We start from the raw sequence: 26,945 nt of genomic DNA on the forward strand, positions 1-26,945 counted from the left end.
TGTTATTTTTTGCTTGAATTTTTTTAATATTTTTTTTTAATTGTTTTTATTTGGATAATGGTACAGGGGGGAAATAAGGTAGAACTTACAGAATGAACGCGTCAAGATTGCTTTGTATTATTTTTTAAGCAAACAGAGCACAAAAGCGATCCTTTAACCATCTACTAACCCCAACTTGATTTGCATTGAAAAACAGGTAGAGCATAGTAGTTGAGGTTTGTGCTTCGTAAAAGCAAAAGAAATACATGGCAGTTGCAAAGCATTCTTAACCTCCAGTGATTTATTGGCCCTCAGCCAAGTTATCAGGGGAATCTAATTCTTCTTTATTATTCAAATAAACCACATTTGGCACCATGGTTCCTTTTCAGAATAGCTTCACAAATAGACTGAGTACTGTCATTTATTTGACCTTGTACTTGTGTGCTGTAGCTGTAATTTTATTTGCCATTTCATAGAACAAACGCACAGAAATCCAAAAAAACGAGATAGGTTATGCTGCTAGTAATGCAGTACCTAGGTAATATACCTGTTGGCTTTGCCTGCTTTGTTTTAAAAAGGACAAAATCTCAACAATTTACGCTTTTTTTTCCCTTCTTCCTATTATCTCCTATTATGCCTGCAGCTGCACTGCTTCTTTTTAGTGAGTTCTCTTTTCAACAGGCAGATTTGCAAACTGGTCTGTGTCCTGGGCAAGTAGGAGCAAAGGTAGGAAATATTTTACTTTAAGGTGTGGACCTCACAGAGGGGAAGCAATGCATAACATCCTTGTTGAGTACAACTGTTGGTAAAACATGATTAAGACCTTGCTCCCTAAAAGCAAAAGCATCCTCACCAGCTTATCAGCCCATAATATTTCCTATTGACCCTGAAACCTCATATGTCTGACAATTTGATCCTTTGTTCTGGCTTTTTCTCCCTATTTGTTACTACTTCCGTTTTAGCATATTTTTGGCCTAAGTTTCAAACACAAAGACTTTACAAAAGAACTGAAATCTCTTAGGTAAGCACTGATAGTGACTTCTAAGTGCCTGAAGGAGTGATTTGAGTGCCTCTTCAATGTCCAGATATGGTGACTCATTTTATCCATCTACTTCTGAAATCTCATCCCATTTCTAAAAGAAAATCAGAGACTAGATATTCAAAAAGATGGCAATTACCCTGATATCAAAAAATTACCGTCTGACTTGAAAATGTCAGAGAACAGACATATATGAAGACAAAACATTTTTACATCACTACAGAGGTGCAGAGTAAAAAGCTGTTTATATTGGCAAAAGGGTAAGCTACACCATCACAGGTCATGCCGTCTGACCCAGGGAAGAAATCCTGGCTGTATTGCACGTTTCTAGACACGCCTGGGTCTTCCAACAAATACTACAGTTCCTGAAACTACTGAATACTGGAAAGTATGTTGGACTATTTCAGCTTGCCCCAAGCATAATTGAGCTATGACAATTTACATAGAGTAAGGATATAACTGGGAGATTTTTGCCCATTTTTGTTGCTTTTATTGTCTTCCTTCTCTCGCTCATTTTTTTTCAGCTAACTTTGTGTCTTTCCCTTTACTTTGAAAGGTGTTCTCTGAAACTGCTCCGGTTGCAATTCCACAGTGTGCCCTAAAATCCACATCTGCCAAACTAACTTAAAATTCTTGGTTAGAATTATCTGGTCGATAAAGTGTTCAAAACATACATATCTATGGGTGTCTACACGCAAGGTACATTCATTGTAATGTTGAAAGAGTATTTATCGTGATTTTTGTTTACTGTTCAAATATACTGTTATTTTTGCCAGAAGTAACTTTACTATCATCATTGCCAGGCTACCTCCTAAGATATTGTTTTATCAGATTTCTTTACTATTAGCCCTGCAGCTATCATAGAACATCAGCATCCATTTGTTTTGTACCGCTGGCTCTCATTGTTCAGAAAAGAGAAAAATTGGGTTCCGTGAACCTGCTGAGATTCGGAACAAGGACTATTTCCCTTTAGCTAAGAGACATGAGATTTCACTTTGCAAGTACAAAATATATTGTACGTTATTTCCATGCATACCAGTTAAAAAAAGAAAAAAAACCACAACCAAACAAGGATGAAGTCTCTAAGAAGTCATTTGACTGGAAAGTAAGACTCCAAAGTCAGCAGTTAAATAAAAATACTTATAATGCACATCCAGACTTTCTGAAGTACAAAATTACCTACAGGTTCTATATAAATATATACTTAGAGAGTATCAGGATAGAGACCTATCAGTGCTTACCTGAAGCGCAAGAAATGCAATACCACGTGTATCATATAGCACCATTCCAGAAATTCCGAATTCATAAGTATTTTAAGATTGTTGTGGTGCAAACAGTATAATTTCCATGTATAGTTTGAGAAATGGTTTTACAGATATTCTTGCTAATATTGTTTGAAACAAATAAACTCTGAATAATGATTTAGTAACAAGTAGCCACAGCATTTAGTTTGTCATTATTAAGAGACCTAGCTATATAATATTATGCCAAGAGAACAATATATTAAAAATATAACTACAGTAGGTCTGAGAAATACGAAATGTCTCCATAAAGACAGAACAGAAGAATGGCGAAAATCACAGATATTTTTGTAGATCTCTGTAGATTTCATTTTTTATTGTATTAAAATCCAAAGTCCTGGTTCTGATTTCTGGTAGTTTTTCCATGAATACTTTCAGCAGTGAATGCAAGGAAACATTTGTCCTGATATATCCAATACTCTAACATGCAATGACAATTGCTTAATTTATCTGAACCCTTGCTTGAAATGTATATGGGCATAAGATGAAGCATAAAGTCTTTAACAACATGATGCAAGCTCAGAGTAAAGAAAGATTTACCAACTTTTATAGTTAAAAAGACAGTGGCAGAAAACGCTTTTAACAAGAGACAGCATAGGGTTAAAGCCAAATTTTTCTTGAACAGATGATATTTCAGATGGCCACACTATTCCAGATGCATCAATTTCCTTGAAAATCCAATCCATATATGTGCATATGCTGTGCTGGCAGGAGGACTGACTGAAATGGCCAAAACCCAAGAGCTAATATTCTTTTGGCCAGAATAATGCAATTATTATTTTCCTAGCTATCAGTCTAAGCATACAGAGCCATCTGTTATGCAAAGCAAACATACACATCTCAATTACAGAAAATGCAGTTGCCTTGACAGAATTTGGATTACACCACTAACCAGGGCTGTAAAATTTGTTTTAAGCTAGTGTATAATGGATGCCTTTCAGGAGTTTCCTAATTAGCATTTACCTGCTTAAACTAATTATCCATCCTTCTTCTTTACTGGCTTATTAAACTTCGTTGGATAGTATGCATAAAACAGATTAATATGAGCATAAGACAATAATAAGCATTAAAGTTCCGATTCTTTTCTGTATTAACAACACGGTGGCGCACCAATTTCAAAATTTGAGATTCTTGATACTAACTCCCAAACAGATTAAGGCAGGGATTAAAGTCTATTACAAAACGAGGGACTTTAATGAGAGACAAGAATACTGATATGAGTTAGAAACAGCTCTGTTTCCATTTCTATCATTTGGTTTGCTAAAGCCAGCACAAAATAACAATTACTGAACTTATTACAGCCAATTGCTTGCATGTTCTTTGAGGAGTTAATGAACCTCTATTCGTATTCTCACCAGCTAATATTTAAAATTAGTCTTTTTCTGTACCAAATGTTAGAATTTCCCATTTCATTGTTGTTGGGGTACAGCAAAACTGACAGTTGCTAGTGCTAATAGTTGCTTCCTCATAGCAGCATGGTCCCCAATTTAAATGGCCGGAAATATTATCTCAGTTTTTCTTTTTCTCCTCAGGGTGACTGCAATAGAAGTAGATTATCCTACTCTGAAAATCATCATGCAAAATCTTTCTGCTGCATTTCTAAGTAACAGCAGAAAGAAGCTATCCTTCCTAAACATTTCTTTATGCTGCAGGATTAGGAATAAGCATCAACAAGTAACTTTCCCCCCAGTTTTGTCCTGCCTTTTAGTCTTTGTAAAACAGTTGTCGGCAATTAAATGAAAAAAAAAACCAACAAAACAAACCAAACCTATTATATTTTATAAATTTGTATTTTCATATTAGTGAGCATTTGTGAAAGCGGCAAAATGTGTCCTTGTTGGAACCCTCCCCGCAAGACATTTTAATGGTCTCTTTCAGCATTTCTTGACTCCAAATGACTCCCTGTCATCGTGTCAGCTCCCTGGATAATGCAGGGTACTCCATAAACATCCAGTAATAGGACACAAGGGAAGTACTATTAGTATGTCCCTTTCCTATCAGGTATAGAGGTTTAAAGTTCAAAACAACTGAGAAAAGAAACTTCATTTGTTCTCAATAAATTAATAATGATCCTGCACGGCAAAAAGTTTTCAGGCACAAGTTTGTCTTATCTCAACACTCAATACTGATAGATATGTTTTTCAACTACTTCTCAGGATGAGCCAGATGCAACTTTAAATAACAAATTCAATAATCCACACAAAATACAGAAACTAAATTATTATTTCTTTAAGAGCGATAAACAGAAGAACACATCATACACAGTTACGTTCTAGAATCGAAAGCATGTACTTACTTGGGACAGGCCTAAATAGATGGAGACAGTTTCTGAAATGTATAAAAATTTTCCTTCTTGATTTAGTGCAAATACAAATCCATCCAGGGACTACAGAGTAAGGGGGGGAAAAAAAAAAGTGAATAGATTAATAAAAATTTCTAAGTTCCAGATAGAAATAAATTCAAACAAAGGCATTGCAGAACAAATTGAAGAAAATGTTCTGATTTCTATGAGAGTGTTTTTAATTTGAATCCTTTACATTCTGTCTATATATTAACAAACAACATATGAGTATATTCCAAAGTTCAACGACTTATTGTCATGCTTACATCTGCCATATACTGTATAAAATTTATCTCATTTGCATGACAGAAGAAATACAGAAAAATAAAATATTCTTCAATTATTTATAGGAAGAAATAAATAAGGAAAACAAATAACCTTCCAATCAAATGGTATGTAACTAGATTCACCCCCGCTCCCCTCCCCCATCTCCCAGAATCAAATCAGTGAATTTCCACTTCCAAAAACTGAAAAAGAGAAAATAAAACCCTACCATCACTCAAACCACTATGGACCTCAATAATTTGTTAATTAATTGAGGATTACACACACGCGCGCGCACACGCACATACACACACCCACACCCCCCCATTTTCCTTTTGTGAGACAACAAACAAAGCCAATCAGCAGATTACTGTCAAATATGTTTACAGCTTAGGTCTATAGAAATGTTATGAATTTCGTCCCTTTGGTGTAAAACTCTAGATCAGATTTTATTTTGACAGGTTCAAGTCTTTGGATGTGGTTTCCATTGCAACTGCAAAAATCAAAATACGACTACACAGATTAATGCATACCTTTTGAAACATGAGTGCTGTTAATAAACAAAGGACTATATTCTAAACTGACACACGGAGTAAATCACTGCACATCAAGTCAGAAATATACCTCTAGGAATAAGAGCAAATCTTCAGTAGGAAAAAACTGCCTCTCATACACTATATGTGCCTTTACTTTTATGCTTTTTATGAGGCTGATTATTGGCAAACAAACATTTACTATTGCAAAAAGTAAAACCGCAAAATTCCAGAAATTAAAAATGCTAAAATAACTCATAGAATAAGAAACACCCCAAATGTTTGATGAACAAGAAACAATCCTAAAAAATCCCACCCCAAATATCCCCTTGGGATAAAGATATGTATAAAGTAAAAATATAACTGTAGCATTTGACAGATCAACCTGGTTTTGGAAGAAAAAATAAGAGATGCACACAAATTTGATGGAGATATATGATGACAAAGTCATGTAATCATTTCGCTCCTTTTCAAATACAGAACAGTGATTTCTGAGGGTTTTTAATTTGTTTTTTCTTCTGCTTCTTGATTAATTTCTAACACGCTGCTGGTCAGAAGCTGTCTTTGCCAAGTGTTCACCCCTCTCTGATGTAGTAGATGGTGGAATTAGTTCAAAAATCTGTATTTTCTAAAAAGAATAAACCACATATTGGAAAACAAACCCTCACTAAAGACACTGCACTAAAGAAAGACTCTAATTTATATTTATGAATTAATAAAAATGTAAATCTGCATAGATTTCCTTCATGTAAAAACATTTATATTATGCAAGCCATTTATGGCCTCTTATAAATCATCATCATTTCTTTTCAAATGATTAACATCAGTTCCTTGAATTTTAACATCAATAACAGGTGGAAAATTTGGAACAGTGAAGTTCAAACTTAGACCCATACAAGGACAATCAAAACCTTTACGCATTTGATCTCCCCCACCGAGTATTATTTCTTTTGCTACTATCCACTTTCCCTGTCACAGATCAGAAGAGTAAATCTTTAAAGGTCTTGGTTTAAAGTTTCCTGATGGTTTGTCCCATGTCCCTTTGAGGAAACCGGTTTAATCCTCTGTCAGAAATAAAACTGAGAACGCTCACCCTGATTTCCCAGCCACCTACCTATGTTCTTACTAGAATGCCGTTCTCCACAAGGAACAATAAATTGCCATACTGAATCAGACTAACAGCCTGTCTGCAGTGGTTGGGTTTCCTGGGTCTGACAGTGTGTACCTAGATGCTTCAGAACACCGTTTGAAATACCCATAATGGTTATGGAGGCAATGGCAAGCCTACTAGAAGTTTCTTTCTAACCTCAGGTTGTTACTAGTTGGCTTGAGCATGATATCTGATATTCCTTATAGGTATTTTCTATAACCAATGTGCTCAAGACTTTTTTTTTTTTTTTAAATCCCGTTATGTTCTTGGCTCCATGATATCTTGAGGAAAGAAGTTTCAAAGGTTATCTGTATCATATAAAACCAACTTTGCTCTTCTCAGCTCTTTACATATACAGGTTTTTAGTGTGGTCTCCTTGTTCTTTTACTGTAGAATTACATACAGTTGGAGCACATTTATGATCCGTTCTGCATTACTTGGCATATCTGGATAGAGCAAAAAATAATTCTCTGAGTCACTGGTGTTTTTTCTGCTTCTTTTCTGTGCATCATCTTATTTAGGAATCGAGGCTTTCATAATGAAACAAAAGGTTGAAGAAAGCTTTCAGTACTGATTAGGCATAGAAGTTTTCCTTAGTGTTGTCTTGGGATTGGCTGAAACCAGTTTTGCTGGAAAAACATAAATAACTAAAACTATCTTTGGTCAACACAACTGTACAAAGCAATCTCAACCTTCATGGCTAAAGTTTGGAAAGTCATCAGCAACTAGGAAGGGTGTTAAAGTGAGAAGTGTTAGACATCTTAAGCACTTGCTACTTTTCCGTGCTAATGACTGTGATTCTCTCCTTTCAGTTAAACAGTTTAAATTCTTCACCCTTTTCTTCTCTTTCTTTCTGGAAGACTACTCCTTACTTTTGCCTCCTAGTTTTACAAGGGAGGTATACTAGGAGGCACCGCTGACGGACTGGCAGGGCCAATGCAGCATACTCACAACTCCTTTGGCTTCTTGCCTGATTAGTCACTTCCCGTGCCATAAAATTAGTTCATTATGCCAACCAAGACACTGAGTACTGATCAGTTCTTCTTTCTCAATTTCCTTTCCCTCCTCCCTGAAGTTACGTGTGGGTATAAATACTGACCAGCATTTTGTTTAATAGAGCAAAACCAGAAAGTTTATTTAATCATATTTTGAAAAAGCCACAGATTAATAGCTAATGGAACCACTTCCACACCCAAAATACAAACACATTAGAACAAAGCCCCCAAGTACTAAGTTCAAGTCCTAACACTTGCGAAAAATGACAACAAAAATAGGGGGAGAAATAGCCACCTCTCAGTGCAAGGCAGTTCCTCCCACCAGTACGAAAGGGCTGAGATGCACCACTTTTGTGACAATGTTGTTGTTCCTTATACAGGTCAAACAGTAGTTCTGAAGGACTGTCTCATTCGTTATTCATAGGTATTATTTATGAATATTTATTATTTAAGTAATGCGTGTTGAAATTTTTCAATTTTTCATAAAGCGTATGTCCTTTGTGCATGCGAAGAGAGCAGCAGACTTCAGAGAAGGTGGCAGGCAACATAACAGAGGTTACGTTATATACTGAAGAAGAGTATTTGATACCATTGTATACTACCTATTTACAAACAATTTTGTTTTAATGAGAAATCTCTGGAAGTATTATTCATATTATGTGTGTATAACTAAGGACACAATAAATGCGAAAAGGGTACCGGATTTAGTCAGCTTTCAAATCTCTCTTTCAAAATGAGTGTCACAGTGCAATTTCCAGCCAGAATTTCTGAGCAGTTTCCTTGTAGTTCAACAGCAGGTAGGATTCTTGTTTCAGAGGTTCTACAGTTATCATCAACTGTAATACAGAAATAGGGCCTGCAAAGGTAACTCTTTTTGCATGAAATGTCCTATTTTCATTGAAGCAGAGGCCATGAATATAAAGGTTGAGTGTCTTCTGTTAGGAAAATATTCTTGAGTTCATTTCTTTTTAATTTTTATAAATGAAGTTGACTGTCATAAATTCAGTCCTATCCCACCTAGTGTGGCAGCTGAAAAAGGGTCAGGGTGACCCCAAAAGAGAATTTTGAGCACAATCCAATTTAAGGAAGACTGGCAACTTCTTGCTTAAACCTACACTTGCTGGTTTTATGCAAAATGTGATTAAGGCTGAAGTTCCCCAGTACTTTTGATTTCAGAAAACCATTATGTATTATGCTGTTTCAATCACCACAGGCTACTTTTTAATTTTATTTTTTTTTAACTGCCCCACTGTTTTCAACAGGCGCCAATTAAGATTCTGGGGTCAAAGGGTTAATTACATCTTCTTAGCCACTATGTAGAATTTTCTGATTATTAACCAAGGTTGGATTAAGATGAAAAAGAACCGACACAAATGTTAATGCTTGCCCCTCCTCGAGAAGATTTATCATAATACCATGCTGAAATCTATATGCTTTCTTCAAAGCTGTTAGAGGATGAAATCTTAGAGGAAACACAAAAATAACGCTTTATAGACATCCAAGTATCCGATTTATTGAGCCAGTTTTCTTATTCCTGAAAACTGTTCTAAACTAGCCAGACAGGACTGATATAAGATTTCCTTTGTCACATACCAGCAAGTCAATGTGGTAGACATGAAGGAAGTGAGACTCAGATGTAAAAGTCACTAGCTACAGCACCTCTGCATAACAATGCCAATAATTATAATTTATATCCTCTGACATCAGAATAATATGAAAATGTAAAGCACAGGTTTTTAACCAAAATACTAAGTGCCTCTTACAGTATTTGTAGAATAGTGAGGTTATTTCCTCTCAGGATATGAAACCCACTGTACCACTTTGACCGAATATGCACTAATGTATAATGCATCGTACTAAATGGATTTATATTTGTCAGAGGAATTTTGTCCTAGCCATTTTTGCATATTCCCACTACAGGCAAATTTAATTCACTGGAGTCTTACTACATTGTCCTTCTGAAGAATATCCTCATATTTCATATTATCCACGAAGTCCCTAATTCTTTCTAGTGTATTCCAATGATGCAAAAAAACTCTGTTATCCTGACCTAAACTCCAGTTAGAGTGAAGAATTACCAGTAGGCTAGGTTATTTTAATGACAGATTATTTTAAACTAAGCCTTCACCATCTGTTCCACCCCCTAATTATGAATGCAAAAAGAACATATTTCACAATTACATCAGTAAAAAGTAAGATATACATGATTTAAATGCATGCATGTGTTCTTTGTCCAATGCAGCATGCATCTGTGATGTTTTTCTCATCATTCAGGCTCTGATCAGGAGATAGGGGCTGGGGAAGGGAATACTCCCCCATGATAAAACAGATTAATTGATATACTAAACTTTTTCCTGGCAAACAGATCATCTTAATTAGAATTTTTCACTGTTGTGACATAATGATATTATAACTGGAGCTGAGCATTAATTTGAGGACAAAGGCTCTCACCAATTAGACATACAACATTCAGTAACAGCAAAAATGTTTTACTCTTTTTTTTTTAAAAGAGAGGCAGTATTGGATGCAATTGACATTTATGAAAGCAAATAGTCCCTCTCTTATAATAAACATATCGTTGCATAATTTATTTATTGTGTTACAGCATGGCTTATAAAACATGGTTTGCTAAAGACCGCAACACAAAAGTAAGTTTCATTTCAACATGGCAACCATTCTTGGATGGGAGTTTAAAATTAAATAAAAGGCATAAACGATGGCTAACGGAAATATGATTCAAAGCCTCAGTGCCCATCTACTGTGCTCTCACTATTAAGCTATCAGAGCAGTATCCTCCAGCAAAACCAACACAAACACACAAAAGCATAACTACTTAGGTGGAAAATCTGACCTTGGGCTTTTACAATGAAGTACTATGAGACAACCAGAGTATTATTCCTGGAAATAGGATTTTATATGGGACGTATTTGATACACATGAATAAATATCAGCAACTAAGGTTTGATCATCTACTGACTTACAAAAACGTCTAAAAACTTTATTCCTCCTCCTCAGTCTTTTTAATCCCTTGCAGAAAACAAAACAAAACGAAAGCCCAAATAAAATAAAAAGACATGGAACTTATGTGTTCCTTGGGCTACAAGCTTTTTACCACTGAATAAAAATCCCAACATCAAACACATAGAAAACTCGGTTTTCAACTCTCATACCACTGCCATTTTTTCAATCACAGTCCACCGAAATGGTGATATGGCTACATGACCATAGACTCCTTGTGAATTAATGACACATATTTGGCAACAAAGTAACATGCATTTGGCACCAAAACAACTACAGTAAAAAAGATGAGGTAAGAGGACAAGCTCAAAGGATGTGGTTAGAACGGACTTTGATGCCAGCTTCCTAATTTGTCATCTTCATGCTCTTTGCTCGTGTGGTCAGGATGCAATTTATGACAACAAGGAAGTGCCAAAAAATAAATGTGTCAATAATAAGGAGGTCTGCTTTACAGCTCAAAGCCAAGAAATGAAGGAGGAAGAGTAAACTTAACTGCTTCCCTTGATGCATCTTTCGCCAGACTTACAGAATAAGAATGTTTATGTAACCAAAGCAGCAAAATGTTGCAGGGGCAGACTGAGTACTTGATTAGAAATACAGACTTTGTTACAGATCCAAACAATTGCAAAAGTGGGGAGTGTAGAGAAGAAAGGTTTAGAGGCAAGAATAACGTTCAAAGGTGGCAGTCAGATTCTTAAGGTGTACTCCCAGGTTTATTCACTGGTAATAGATTGACACATATCAGAGATAAGCCTGAGAATCCCAGAACGATTACAAATCTCTAAATCACAGGAGTTCAAGAAAAAAATCAGAGATTAGGAGTTTGACAACGTTTTGTACACAAATGCAATGAATGACTTTTAGGGATCTCTGCCTTGTCGATAGCAATTTAATTTTTTTCTAGAAGGCCATTCTATAACGCTGCAAAATCCCAAACCATCCTGACTTCATAGAGGAAACTGCACCATGAAAGCTATTAGACTTGCTGAAAAGTTGGCATCACAGTAGGGGAAAAAAAAATATCCTTGGGTTATATTGCAGTGCTATTAGAAGAGAGAAATAGTGAGGCTTGCTAATGTGAAAAAAAATAAAAAACAATCCAGGAGAGACAGCTTGCACTTATTCTCCACCCAGTTAATCACAGGATAATTTTTTTTTTTTTTTGGCAAACCCTTTCATATAACATGCAGACAACTGTATCAGCGCCAAAATACAGATAAGAACAACAAAACTGAGTTACATGATAGAAGCCAGATGATCTTTAATTACCACCGTGAAATTTTTTTGGTCAAGTACTTGCACTGTTTTGCTATATCCTCTATATCTCTGCTCATTATTATGCTTCTGTTTGATTAACTGATCTAAATTGCTGAGCTGAACTGCTGAAATTCTTCATGCAGGTTTTCATGTAGAAGACATACTGACGTGCATTGAGGGAATTAAACTATTTGTTAGAAGTGGTTTGATGCTTTACCCAGCACAGCATTAGCACTGCTGAAGTCAGCTGGCTGTGCAGGTTATTTTAACTTACATGTTAGGCTTCCATGGCATTAAGATTTTAACTGTCTGATGACCTGCTACAACTTGAAGCATTTGGATTGTTTTCCAGTGACAGTGAGGAGGCAACCTCTCCTGAGTAAAATATTTTAGAAGGTGAGTAGTACCCACTAGCGAGAGATAGGAAGTATGAGTTTACTTTCTTTGGGTTTTTTTGGAACAAGTGGAAAATTGCAAGTGATACAGTAATCTTTTACATGACACACCTACGGTTTTATTGCAAGAAGACATTCAGTAAATTGTACATTCCCCATGTCCGTATCAGAAGTTTCCAGTCTGTGGTCTTCCATCTGACTGATTTCAGCCTGAACTATTCAAACTGAAAACTGAACTATTCAAACTGAAAACTTAACTATTCAACAGTCTGGACAATCTGAACTATTCATTCTCAACAACTTCAACCTGAACTATTTGAAGGGGGCTGAGAAAAGTAAGCTTACTGTCTACAGGCTTAAATTCACGACACGGTATATAAACCACCAATGGATAATTTTTGGGATCCACTGGTACACACACACAAAAAGGTTAAAAACTGCTGTTCTAATTGAAAAATGCTATTTTTCATTGTCTGTTCTTCTGCATAAATGATTCATTACTAAAACGAAACACTGATTTACATTAGTACATGCTATACTAACCATTGTTGAAAACTGCTGAAGTTAAAATCTTACTAGGCAGAATATTTATACTCTGTCTTTGCTATTATCTTTTCTGAGAGGAGGGCTATATATATTAGTGTAAAGAAAAAGGGAGAAAAAGGACTCCTGAGGGAGGGATTCAACACTGTCGCACTTAATTAAAATTCAATTTTGTGGGAGTTGTGTATTAAAGCACTGACCTTTCATCTTTATGATGCCAATTCCTGATGAGCTCCTACCCTTCAATTATATAGGATTCCTAGGGTTGGTTCCAGACTGTTTGGACAGCAGATTGTGATGCCAGTAACTGCATGCCATCTAACAAAATCAACTATATCTATTTAGGATGAGCCTTATCGTACAGAGATTACATTATATATCCCTCACCCTGAGAATGTGATCGCTTTGGGTCAGGATTAAGTGTATACCTGGCTGTGGACTGGCTTTGCTTTGGATAGATAGGATTTGAATACCAAGTGGTTTCTGCCCTTCGGTGGTACAAATATTCCAATCACATATGCATTTGTGCACCGAGAGGTGCTGCTCTGAGTAAAAGACTTGACATTGAATGCACCTGCATAACGTTTACGACCGTTAAGTGGCAAAACTGAAAGAGTAAGCTGACCCAGTAGCAGGAGCTATGATAAATAGTGAGAGTTGGCAGAATGAGGGCTGAGTCCCCAGACCTACACCTCAGACCACACAGCAAGAGATTGTAGGAACCTGATCTGACCAGAATGCTGCACCGGTAGAAGCACCTATACAAGCACAACTGATTGCGGGGGCAATAAGTATTGCTGTGAATGCTATTGTTACCAAAGGTGCAAGTTTAAAGCCCTTTTATGTTATGTGTGAATATTTTTTTTACATACATTACATACATACATTACATTTACATACATACATACATTACAGTTTATGTAAGCTCCATTCAAATTGATCTTATATTCATTGCATATCTGCATGTTTGGTTAGCTTTTCTTTTGAACTACACAATCTGAGACTATGTGAAAGTAAACAGATAAAGGTATTGATGGACTTGACGATCTGAAAAGTCCCTTCCAACCTAGACAATTCTATGATTCTATCTAAATGTCTGTTGTCCAAAAGAACTAGATGAAAAAATTATAGGAAAGAATTTGTGATACAGAGTTAATTGCACTCTTAAAATAACACCTGCATTCAGTAGGTACTCAGATGCTTTGGTGATTGATCCTGACAATTGCCTTGCTAGAATTAGACCTCTAGCCCAGAACCGAGTACATGTGTTCTCACTTGCATCACACAATTTCACACATATGAAGCAGAGAGGCTGTGCTCAGGGAAGAAGAGGATGAGGGGCTTATGTTCAGCATATTTAATCTATTAGATGGCAATACAGACAACCAAAATAGATCTGAATGAGAAATTGAGTTGAGTTCTTTGCCTAGCATATCATTCTGATTTATACTCTTCTTGAAGGAAGAGCATGTTGAGAATACTTTATAGACAATGGAATATAGAGCTAATAAGAACACAAAATATTAAGAGCAAATCCAAAGTCCATTCAATCCAGTGCCGTTTCTAACTGTAACCTTCAGCAGATACATGGTAAAAAATGAAAATCTGTGTTCTTATCATCAGCCTCTTATCCCGTGTTAAAATGCAAAGAAGAGAGAACCTGGTCCTAATCAGCTGAGAATTCCTCCAGCTGTCATTAATCCTTGTACTAATGCAGGAGATCCATTTGCTGTACCAATTTTTTCTCCACCTATGGGAGTGTGGAGCAGTTCCACAGATGTCCACTCTGAAGTCTTCTAGGATCCATATACAGCTGGATTAAATTAAAGCAGCTGTTCACTTTTCCAGTAAAGACTGGTACATAAAAGCCTCCAGAACTGTTACTGCCACTTGACTTCTTAGTCCTGTGACCCTTGAAACAAGAAGAATCTGGACCGGCATGAATCAGAACCTGCTAGTTACTAGAAGTTAGGTTATAGAAGCATGAAAAAAAACCCCAAAAACCAAACAACAAAAACCCAAACTGGCAAAACTATAACCCTTTGAGGTCTGGATTGTGAAGTGGTTCTTCCAACTCTGAAATTAGTTTCCTCTGCTCTGCATGTGTTTGTCTGTCCTACTAACAGCATTCCAATACATGGCTTGGTTTTTGCTAGATTTGACAGTGGGCAGAGGTCTCAGAGAAATTCCTACAGGTGTGGTAGAACACAGACCGATAATGGAGAGACGCTCCGAGAGCCTTTGCAGCAGTAAAAGCCGGACTATGAGTTCCTATAGTATTAGACATCACAAAGTAGCGACCTTACAAATGCCCTGAGCACTGAAAAAGCCTCAGACAGGCTGCACTGCCTTAGACACAAAAGTCAACAGAAGACAAGATGGAAATCTACAGATAACTATGCTGTGCTATTCTAATACCCATAGAAGAACTGATTTCTGTTCACTCCTCTGGACAGTTAAGAGCTGGGAACACAGGAGTACTGCGAATATGTGGGACTAACAGAAAAACAAACAATTAACTCCCTGAAACAAGTTAGAGACTTCATTAATAATAGAAATATTTCAAAATCTTCCCCTGAAGTAATTATTCACTACATCTGCATTCTACACAGTAAAGCTGATACCTCTATGATGGGTTGCAGTACTTCCTTCAAGGGTTTTGAGGTTACACCGCTTCACTCCAGAAACACATTTCCCACAAAAGTGGGGAATGCGCATTTATGTGAAAATCAGTTATCCTGACAGAATTGGAGGTCTGGTCCTGAATGATTTCAGGAAATCAACTCAGTTTGCCACTACAAAACACCATTGCTATGCTGACCTTCCACTTCTGTTTCACAGCTGGAATATGAGACCAGGTGAGAAGACGGCATGTAGCTCTGCCATCAACAGGACTCTAATCTCACCCTAGGCTGTGAGAAAATACTGTGTTTCTCCCTCCCTCCCGTGCTTCCTTCCTTCTTTTTTTTCCTGAGTTCACCTCTAATGCCTGCATAGGTAAAGATAAGTACAGTTTTCCTGTTTACCAGCTCATTGCATAAATTCAAGCATATCAACAGCACAGAGCAGCTCTTTCAGTGAAAAAGGTTTATATTCTTTTTTAAATACAAGCTAATATATTATAGTGGCACCTCTGACTGCTGTGATAATTAAGGGTCTGTTTGTATTTCCATAATAAAATCCTATTTTCTAGGGCGAGGAGGGGTGAGTGGGTTATGATCTGTCCACATAGCACCAGCTAAGCCAGAAACACAAGGTTTCAACCAAGAATATGGTGGTTTTTTTCCCTTTTAAAAGCAGTTTCACAATAACCACGTGAAAATATTCCTCTGTATTTTTACCACGGGGTTTTAGTGTGCATCCAGACTACCATGATATGTCCTTAAGGGGTCCCCTGGAGCAAATGCAGCATACAGTATCAATAACCTGCTCATCAAAGGGTGCTCAAGATTTCCTTGACACTGCAGAGTACAGTAGCTGTCGGTTGTGTCAATAATCTATATGCCACATTACCTAAAGAGCCCCAAATAGGTCTTGACACCACGAACCCTAATGCTATTTATTGCACATGCCAACAATCTATATGTTGTATCCTGTGTCCCAAGTAGGAACTGACATGATTGCTCCACACTGTTACTATCCGTTTCATTCCAATTTATAACAGATCTGAAGGTTAAAGTCTCTCCCTAAGATGACTGTGGTAAAACTGCCTTCATCAATGGAACTGACGGAAGAAAACTCCTCCTCTTGCCAAATGTTAGCACCATTTTCCTGTTATTCAGAAGCACCCAGAGAAAACCAAGGAAACACTTCTAATTTCTTCTAAATATGATGCTTTAAACACACAGTGGGAGTGTAGCATTCTAGCTTTCCCCACTTCCATTACGATATTTTTCTCCTTTATGCTCCGTTAAAAAAGTCACATGTATCTGCAATTGTCTCCTGCAATATCTTCTTCTAAACCCTAAGCAACACCTTACATGTTTGCTTGGCAGTCAGTTGTCATCAGTTAACTGGGCATCTTTATCGTGCAGTTCTGAATTCCTGCTCCTGCTACCTGGTGGTCCTGTAATGTTGCATTTTGACAACATCTCTTCTCCCTGATGCATCGTACTTTCAAGTCTTAGTTACGGTGCATCAATGGAAGAAACCAGAATTTCCTCAAACATCCTTTGATTTGTCCCAGCAGCTTATTTTTTTCAGCATCTTCTTCCCTTTCCTTAAATCACTGGAAAAATACCTTAAGCCAGAATCAAATATAATTATAGAATCATAGAATAATTTAGTTTGGGTCGGAAGGGACCTTTAAAAGTCATCTAGTCCAATCCCCCTGCAATGAACAGGGACACCTTCCCGTCCAGCCTGACCTTGAACTTTTCCAGTGATGCGGCATCTACCACCTCTCTGGGCAACCTGTTCCAGAGTTTCACCACCCTCATTGTAAAAAATGTCTTCCTTGCATCTAGTCTAAATCTACCTTCTTTGAGTTTAAAACTATTACCCCTTGTCCTGTCAAATATGTAACTAGATGCTGTTAGTGCTTTTTATGCTGCTGTGTGCATGTCTTTCCAGTTCCCTTTCCAGTTCCATGTCTTTCCAATTCTGTTCCGTTACTATGCCCAAATGAACATGCTGCCTGAGACACAACACAGAAAGCAGCAGAGATAGACTTTTGCATGTAAATTTGCCATTTTAATTGGCAGCAACCCTTCCAACTTAAAATAAATAAATTTAAGTGGTCATGCTTTAACGAGTTCCGACATTTATCTGAATTTCTTCAATCTGTTTTCAGTCACTATAGTGAAAAAGAAATGGTGTTTTATCAGTCCTTCCCTGATTCTGGTTTGAAACCAGATGGGAACAAGCAGAAGCGCACATACACAAAATAACTGCAACAGAAATATAACCAAATGTTTTCCACATCCGAGAAGACTGTTTGAGTTCTGACTAGGGTTTAAAATTTAAACAGTACTTTCAGCCTAGTACTATCTTCCGCCGGATTACAATTCAATTTGCTAGAGGTAACTTCCTATGGTACTTAAGACTGTATTTATTTCTAAATTAATTTTTTAACAGAAAATAAAATAAACACACCAGAGTGCTTAAAAATTGAGAATGCTTTTTGACCCTAAAAGATGGACATTCACGGTGTATGAAACTGCAATATAACTTGACACATGTTTCTAGCTAAACGTTATTGGAATAAAATTCTCTCTCACAAGGTTCCTGTGCCATTTCCCATTTGAAGTCACTATGCCACCTACCGATACCACAAACTAGTATCAAAATTATTTATGAAAAATCATATAATACCGCAAACATAGAACTAGACTTTCCAATTAGGAGCACGCAAGAAAAGGAAGAAAGTCTGACAAAACCAGTTTTGTAAGGTAAATAGAAAGTAAGCACGTACTACAGCTATTTCAAATTAGTGTCCATAGTTTAAATATCAAATTCTGCCTACAGCCAACTCCTAAAGCTCTTACTGACGCCAAAACTATCTCCTTCTGAGGAATCTCACCTTTGACACCAATACTTAATTCAGTGCAGAATTAGTGTTTCCTAAGCCACTCTCCAATAGCAGTCTGAAACCAAACCAAACCTGAAATCCTGGTAACTGATTCCGATTCCTTTGCCATTTACTTTTGCCTTTGCCATTCCTTTTATTCAAGGAATGCCTTTGCCATTCCTTTTATTCAAAATAAAAGAGGTTTCAGATACTTTTCCGATACGTTCATTAAGATGTGCAGACAGATCTATGGATAGTCTATAAGCCGCAAAGTTAAAACAGATTAGATAAAAACACACAGTATAGGTTAAAATCACTGTGGATGGCAGATCCACTGCACACAGTTTGGAAAGCATTCCTAGAATCTGTGAAGGTAAACTGAAATATTTTTGTTATTGATAAGAAAAATTTAAGCTGCATAAACGTTGTAAAATTAATGATTTTATACAGAAATGTACAGACAAGAATTTAAATGCTCAAAACAAAAAGAAATCCCAGACTTTAGGCTGAAACTTTATCATGATCAGGGAATTTCCAGAGGCTAACTAGTGATACATACTACGGACATGCTGGATTTGGAGCAAATCCATACAAATCTATCAATATTTTGCAGTTCACATACAAACTTATACCACTGCCTATGATCTACAATAATTATAGTCTACACATTACAAGTAGTAATATTTCAAAAATCACAATTATCCAACTACTTAAATGCTCTTTCCTATTACATACTAAAATGTTATGCTTCTTGTGCAAATGATATCACAGCATAAACTGCTCTTGCAAATATTACAGCTTTAAATAGCATTTACTATTTGTAAATGCTTGTTGAACACAGCAGGTGGCAAAATGATTTAACATCATGAACAAATACGTATGGTTGCTTGAGCCCAAATTTTAGAGCAGATAAACCTATTTTCTGGTCCTTCGTTTAATGGACTAGAAACAAGCAAAAAGGCAGCTAAACCATTGTGCATATTCTGGCAACTCACTGCTTCAAGTGAACTTTCTCATATGAAGTACCGTGCTTAAAACAACATAAAAGCAAATCACAGGTCTCACATATTCACTGCTCGTCTGCAGTATTTCCTCTTACAGTTTTCAAGCAGGATTGTGCACTATGGAAACAAAAATGCAAAGGTAAAAGCAAGAGCACAGTGTTATGTAGTCTAAAATCAATAGGCAGAGAGAGGACATTAACCAAGAGGCTAATAAAAAGATGCTGCCCTAGACAGTAACATAAAGAGCCCTGATATATTTTTCTCTTCAAAAATGCTATTCCTTATGCCAATTTTCCCTTAGCACTGCAGTAGTTTCTCTGTGTATATACACGTCATCTTATTTTTTTTGTCTTGTTCCAATTTTATGTTTGCATTTTATTTTCTCATTTCCTTCCTGCTACTCCCCTGTTTCTCTTTACTAGCTTGATGTTTACACAGACCTTTACTAGAATTGCAGGGTTTGGAGAGATCCCATTTTTTTTCTTTGTTGTAATGCCCACGTTTTTTTCCCAGAGAAAAGATAAGTTTACCCAGAAAATAAAAAGCTAATACAACCTTTTGCTCATCAACAAAGTATGTCTTGTTGTAGCCAGGAATAAGTTAATAAAACAGGGAAAAAGCTTAGTGGCTTAAAGAAAAAAAAAAACCACAACACCTCCTTGGGGTTATGAACGAACAATGTTGTTTTTTCTTCCCAGCGTGCAAGGATTTAATTAAGTGATAACAGTCACCTTGGGGTGGCTGCACAAGGCAATAATATCTAGGTGAAGAAAAATGCTGAAGAGAGTTGAGTACAGTCAATTTATCTTCAGAGAAGGCAATAAATGAACAAAGCATAGGTATTTGGCTGATTGTTTTGGAATGTTTCCATTACTGATAAACATCAAAATAAAAGGACAAAGATTTGGTATTTTCAGTATCTGAAATGTATTAAATACAGAAAGAAATGAAGGAATAAATCAGTGTGAGGTCATATCCTAGAGTTCTAATTGCAAATGGTTTGGTAATTATTCAAGCTAAACATAGAACAAGGGAATTTTAATGTTGACACAAAGGATAGAAATACAGCTGAGATGTGTATTTATAGCAAACACAAAACACTGGATGAATTTCACTCTGGAGAAAAAAACCGGTAAGTGTAGATGGAAAGAAGTGACATATATTAGACAAATATATGCAACTTCATGGCCAATGACCCAAATTTGAGGATTTAAAAACATGTTTGTGGGAGCTCTTCAGGAAACAAGCAGCAAGCTCAATTATCTGTAAGCTTGTGTTCTGCCATCCTCATATGCAGAGAGAGAAAGAGCATGGAGCAGAGAGGAAAGACTACAAGGAAGAAACATTCTCCTTTACCACAAAGCTGCTAACAATTTGCTTTACTTTATTTGCAACACAGGGTTTGAAAGGAATACATGGGCTGTCCTTAGGGAGTCTGATGTGTGTGAAGGGGTCTGAAAGCTATGTACCCATTTCCAGCAAGAGTAGTCAGTCTTCCAAAACTTAACACAACTCGGAGCCCAGCTACAATAGTTGTTTGCAAGCGGCATGATCTGATAAAGTCTCTGCCAAATGGACACAAATCATGCTTAATATGGAAGATGGGAGAAACAGCACAAACGCACCGGTAATCTTGGGAATTCACCACATTCCTTTGTCCACTCTGGTTTTCCCTTTAATTTTAATACTTTTCCTGAAGACTTCTCCAGCAGTGAGGGAATTGATAGCTATTTCCTTGAGTTTACAACCAGGCTAAATACTCCTCACCCACACACTTCTTCATGAAGAGGATGAAGCCTACAGACAATTGTTTTTTAACTGTGTGGGCAGATATTCTTTCAAAGAGAAGGAACAAGTCAATAATGAATGGCTCACTCAGCGTCCTAAGAACAAATATGAAATGCGTGCGTGTGTGAGAGTGAGAGAGCAGGAAAGTGTAATTGAGTTTAAAGAGAAATATCCAGTTCTGAAAAACATACAAGATTTTGAATTTGAACAAAAACTTTAAAACTAATTCCACTAAGTTGCCTCATCAAGACTTCTAGTGTATGTCCAGCAACAGTATTTATTTAAATACTGCTTTTCAGGGCCTGTCTTTTCAAGGCCCTGTAAGTACGATCTACATTAACAATTGGTCCCACTGCAGTTACTTTCCTCCTAAAAGCAAGATGCCCTTTAAAAATACTATATGAACTACATCCAGGCATTCATTTCTCACCTCTAGTAAGCTGAAGGTTTGTCACCTGCCTGTAGCTGCTGTTTGGCCTTGATACTGTGATTCCAGCAAATACCCCAATTACAACTGCAATCTTACTGGTTATCTCCATCAAAACACTTGGGAAGAACTTACACAAAGCTTATCCTTTTCTTCAGGTCAAGATTGGGACACACGACACTAAGACCTCTCTTTCATATGGTTCAGTAGCAGACAATCTTTTTCAGGCTGCTAATGCAGCACCTACTCTGAACTCCACAGGGAACAAAAAGGGGCGTGAGTCTGCTTTGCCATGGAATTTGGACAAGTGACTACTCAACACATCTTAAAAAATTTCAGTGCAAAAGCCTGGTTTTAAAAACTACTTAAATCTGATCACTAAGACTGTTATTTAATTCTTCATTTTATCTGAGCTGGAGGGCTGGTAAAAATGATTATAACTAATTGGAATTACTATTTTGAACTGCTTATATTTTCTAAGTCCTTTTATTCTGCACAAATTACCTCTCAGAAATTCTAAAAATGCTACCTGAAAACCCAATGTTAGGAGCCACTGGTCACTGTAGCCTTCTGGAAGGCTCAAAGTCTAATGTCAGAGGACCAGAAAAGCCCTTCTTCATCACTTTGTTCATTGAGTGAATTGCTCCTGAAACACTTAAGTGCGTTAAGTTTTCTTTATATATAACACGGTAACAGACAACATCAGCCATTCTAAATTATACTGAGATGACTGCGTTTTAGAGAGCATATATAACCAAAGCACATATATGCTTTCTAAAGCATATATAACCAAGTCCACAAAGTAGGGGTTTGTGGGATTTTTTACAACACCAAGAGAGAAAAAAAAAGATACGAAGTACTTTTTTAGATTGAAGCACAAACAATTCCTGTTCATGTTAATGGGAGATTTATAACTGATGCCTGAAGGATCATATCAAAGAGTATAACCTGAAGATTAGAAAAGATGTATCTGTTCACTTGTCATAAGAAAATCCCTGTTTGTTTTCTGTCTTTAAAAACAAAGAAAGAGCCCCCTCCTGTAACACACTGTTAGAAGCCACAAAAAATGAAACTGCTTGGTTTTTCATTACTCGGTTGGCACTCACCTGATGCAGGCTGACTATGTGCACACACACACACATATACATACAGATGCAATTGAGACCAGTACGCATGTTAGCACCACCAAAGTCAGTGGATGCTATGGTATTTGTCCTACTGAGAAGAAAAGATTGTGGGAGTTCTACTAAGCTGCTATTTTGGATGCATTCTTTCTACTAACTCCAGATAAGACAATGAGTCTCCCTTATCTGATTGTCAAGCCTGTATTTCCAGGTGGATTCACAGCATTGGTTTCTGTTTGTCTATTCAACCATACAATACTCTGCTCGGTCACACCCAACTGATCAGAAGAAAAGAGAAGAAAAAATATGCACATCTCATCTGGCACACGCATGTTCATTTGGTCTGGCTTTTCTGGAAAGTCGCTCCAGTACCTGCTTTTGCAACAATTTTAGAGTATCAGTGATGTTCCTTTACAGGTCACCCTTGAAAAGGAGAACAACAAACAGTCCTGTACCTTTCACTATACAGATACTAGGAACATCTAAGAGCAAGTGCAGAGACATGGAAATTACCTGCCTGCAGATACAGGAAAGGCACATTACCTCCGTTCACATTCAACGGATTCTATGCACAAACAATTAGAAACTTATATTAAAACAGAGGGAAGATTAAGTCCTGCACAATACACTGGCCAAGGTTCCTCTTTCCAGTTACCATGGAAGTTCTGTGCTGTCACAGAGATGGGACAAACAGGTTTTCAAACTCCTGCACGCTGAACTCGCATACAATGTTATTTTGCCAAGTACGATGTAGAGGCATTTGTAAATTCTGGTCTAAAATCAATTGCCGCATCGCAATGGCCAAAAAATAAGAAGAAAGTGTGATTATTTGGGTAGTACTTTTATTTACTTTTTAAAGTTCCTTTATGAGAATTTTGAGGTTATTTTTATTCCTCAAAGAGAAACTGTACTTAAACACGTACTAGAAACATGTACTAAAATTCAACTTAACAGAATTAAAATTGCTTCACAAATGTATCGAATTAAGGTGTGACATTAGCTACATGATCAGAGTGTAGGTTTAAGAATTAAATATAATACCCATTTCAAGCATGAGGTTACACACCCACTGTTGTATATGTTTGGCCATCTTCTCTCCTTTTTATTTTATCTTTTTAACAATTGTTGGAAATTAATGCGATTTTAACATGTGAAACTCAGGTTAGCTTTTTTTTCCTGAACTAGCTCTTGGTTCAGCATCTCCTCCACTAACTCAGAACATTCACCTGTTCTGAGGTACTGCCGTGCTCACATCTCTGTGTCCTCCTTGCTACCTTCAGGATACAGAGCATTTCTCATGAATCCAAAGGAGTAAAGCCTTGGGGTGGGTTACAGAATGTGCTGGAAGGAGATGAATTTGATGGATTTGAAGGAGGGAAAGGAGGGAGATTTGAAGGTCTAACTCAAAAAAAAAACCCAAGGAAAAAAAAAAGGAAAAAAAAAGGAACAAGCTAAAGCTCTTTTGAAGATACTAAGAACATGATGCAAAATGGGCAATTATAATGATTATAAAGTAAGAATGGGGGAGAAAACGGGGACAGAAAGACAGACCAACAAGCACTGAAAATAGAAGAGAAAGACTGAAAATTTGCAGGTGAAAACAGAATGAATTTAAAAGGAGAAGGTTGAAGAAAAAGCAGGAGAAAAACACCCAGTTGCACTTCCAGCAAATCATTTCATAGAATTAATGTCAACCTATTGCAGACTACTGTGTGAATATACAAGTATGCCATCAAGAAGTTATTTGGTGCTCCAAATAGTGCCAGAAAAATAATAAATGATATCGTCTCCAGAGCAGCTTACATGGCAAAGGCAAAAGCAAGGACAAAGATCAGTTCATCAAAGACTGAACTGAAGCAGAGATGAAGAAGGAGGATTTCTTTTCCTCTGAAAGATCTTTTTCACCACTTTTTACATTACTAACCTATTCTTGCAATGGGTAACTTTTATCCTTTGCTTACAAAGACTGATACTGCCTCTGGAAAATGCTAGGCTGGACAAAATGATAAATTTTCCCATAGTATCTTCCTGTAAGAGAATATCCCTGAACATATCTGCAGAAAATTTTGTTCTTCTCCTTAGAAATTGCCTCAGACTTTATGCAGTATTTAAAAAAAAAAATTGCACAAACTTAGAATCATAGAATTGTTAGGGTTGGAAGGGACCTTAAAGATCATCTAGTTCCAACCCCCCTGCCACAGGCAGAGACATCTCCCACTAGATCAGGTTGCTCAGAGCCCCATCTAGCCTGGCCTTAAAAACTTCCAGGGATGGGGCTTCCACCACCTCTCTGGGCAACATGTTCCAGTGACTCACCACCCTCATGGTGAAGAACTTCTTCCCAATGTCCAGTCTGAACCGTCCCATCTCTAGTTTTAATCCATTCCCTCTAGTCCTACCATTACCCAACATCCTAAAAAGTCCCTCCCCAGCTTTCTTGTAGGCCCTCTTAAGGTACTGGTAGGCCACTATAAGGTCTCCTCGGAGCCTTCTTTTCTCCAGACTGAACGATCCCAACTCTCTCAGTCTGTCCTCATAGGAGAGGTGCTCCAGCCCTCTGCTCATCCTTGTGGCCCTTCTCTGGACACGTTCCAGCACGTCCATATCTTTCTTGTAGCAGGGACTCCAGAATTGGACACAGTACTCAAGGTGGGGTCTCATGAGCGTGGGGTAGAGGGGGAGAATCACCTCCCTCGACCTGCTGGCCACACTTCTTCTGATGCAGCCCAGGATACGATTGGCTTTCTGGGCTGCTAGTGCACACTGACTGCTCATGTTGAGCCTCTTGTCTACCAGCACCCCTAAGTCCTTTTCTTCAGGGCTGCTCTCAAGCCAGTCACTGCCCAGCCTATATTGGTGCTTGGGATTGCCCTGACCCAGATGGGGGACCTTGCACTTGGTCTTGTTGAACTTCATGAGGTTGGCATGGGCCCACCTCTCCAGCCTGTCAAAGTCCCTCTGGATGGTATTCCTTCCCTCCAGCGTGTCAGCCACCCCACACAGCTTGGTGTCGTTGGCAAACTTGCTGAGGGTGCACTCAATGCCACTGTCCATGTCGCTGACAAAGACGTTAAACAAGACTGGTCCCAGTACTGATCCTTGAGGGACTCCACTCGTCACTGGCCTCCACTTGGACTTGGACCCATTGACAGCCACTCTTTGGGCGCGGCCATCAAGTCAGTTCTTTATCCACTGAATTGTCAGTCCATCAAACCCACATTCTGTCAGCTTGGAGACCAGGATGTCATGCGGGACAGTGTCAAAGGCTTTGCTCAGGTCCAGGTAAATGACATCAGTTGCTCTCCCCTTGTCTATTGATGTTGTGACCTTCTCATAGAAGGCCCCCAGGTTTGTCAGGCACAATTTGCCCTTGGTGAAGCCGTGTTGATTGTACCCAATCACCTCTTCGTTATTCTTCTGCCTCAGCAGTGCCCCCAGGAGGATCTCCATAATCTTACCGGGCACGGAGGTGAGACTGACTGGCCTACAGTTCCCTGGTTCCTCCTCCTTTCCCTTTTTGAAAATGGGGATTATGTTTCCCCTTTTCCAGTCAGTGGGGACTTCACCAGACTGCCATGACTTTTGGAATATAATAGCGGTTTAGCAACCTCATCTGCCAGTTCCTTCAGTACCCGTGGGTGTATCCCATCAGGTCCCATGGACTTGTTCACTTTCAGGTTCATCAGATGGTCACGAACCTGATCTTCACTTACGATGGGCAGTTCTGTCCAACCCCTGCCATTGTCTTTTGTGACTCTGGGAGCGTGGCTGGAGCCCTTGACAGTGAAGACTGAGGAAAAGAAGTTGTTGAGAACCTTGGCCTCCTCCATATCACTTGTCACCAGCTCCCCCGTTTCCTTTCTGAGGGGGCCCACACCCTCCCTAGTCTTTTTCTCACCATTAATGTACCTATAGACATTTTTGCTGTTTCCCTTGATCTCCTTCTTAGCTGTGTGAATCCATCCAGAGTTAGCAGTCTAAGATATAGCTTTGAAAAAGACTTTTGTATGCAAGTCAAGACAACAAATTCTTAAAGTACTCTGCTCTTACAGTGGTCAACACTGGACGGCTGTCAGCAGAAAATATGAAGTCATTCAGTATGAAAATCTGCTGTCACAGAACAAACCCTTTTCCTTTGCAAAGACCTCAAGGAATACTTCTATAAGAAGCACTTAGCAGTAACAGAGAAGACAGGAGAAACATGTTGTTGTCTTGGGTAAGACAAGGGCTTTCCCATTTATGTTACTATCAAAGACATTTGGCACATCATGCATATAT

General features: G+C 37.8%; 1 protein-coding gene across 3 annotated transcripts in view; it reads right to left on the minus strand.

The window, feature by feature from the left end:
* Positions 1 to 26,945, minus strand: part of NPAS3 (neuronal PAS domain protein 3) — a 620,607-nt gene that overhangs the window by 186,340 nt on the left and 407,322 nt on the right. For all 3 annotated transcript variants that reach the window (XM_054200333.1, XM_054200331.1, XM_054200332.1), the window contains one exon: positions 4,616 to 4,705. In XM_054200333.1, the coding sequence (XP_054056308.1) occupies positions 4,616 to 4,705 (90 nt within the window). The remainder of the gene's footprint in view (positions 1 to 4,615; positions 4,706 to 26,945) is intronic.

This window comes from Rissa tridactyla, chromosome 4 (assembly GCF_028500815.1).
Source record: "Rissa tridactyla isolate bRisTri1 chromosome 4, bRisTri1.patW.cur.20221130, whole genome shotgun sequence".
NCBI lineage: Eukaryota > Metazoa > Chordata > Aves > Charadriiformes > Laridae > Rissa > Rissa tridactyla.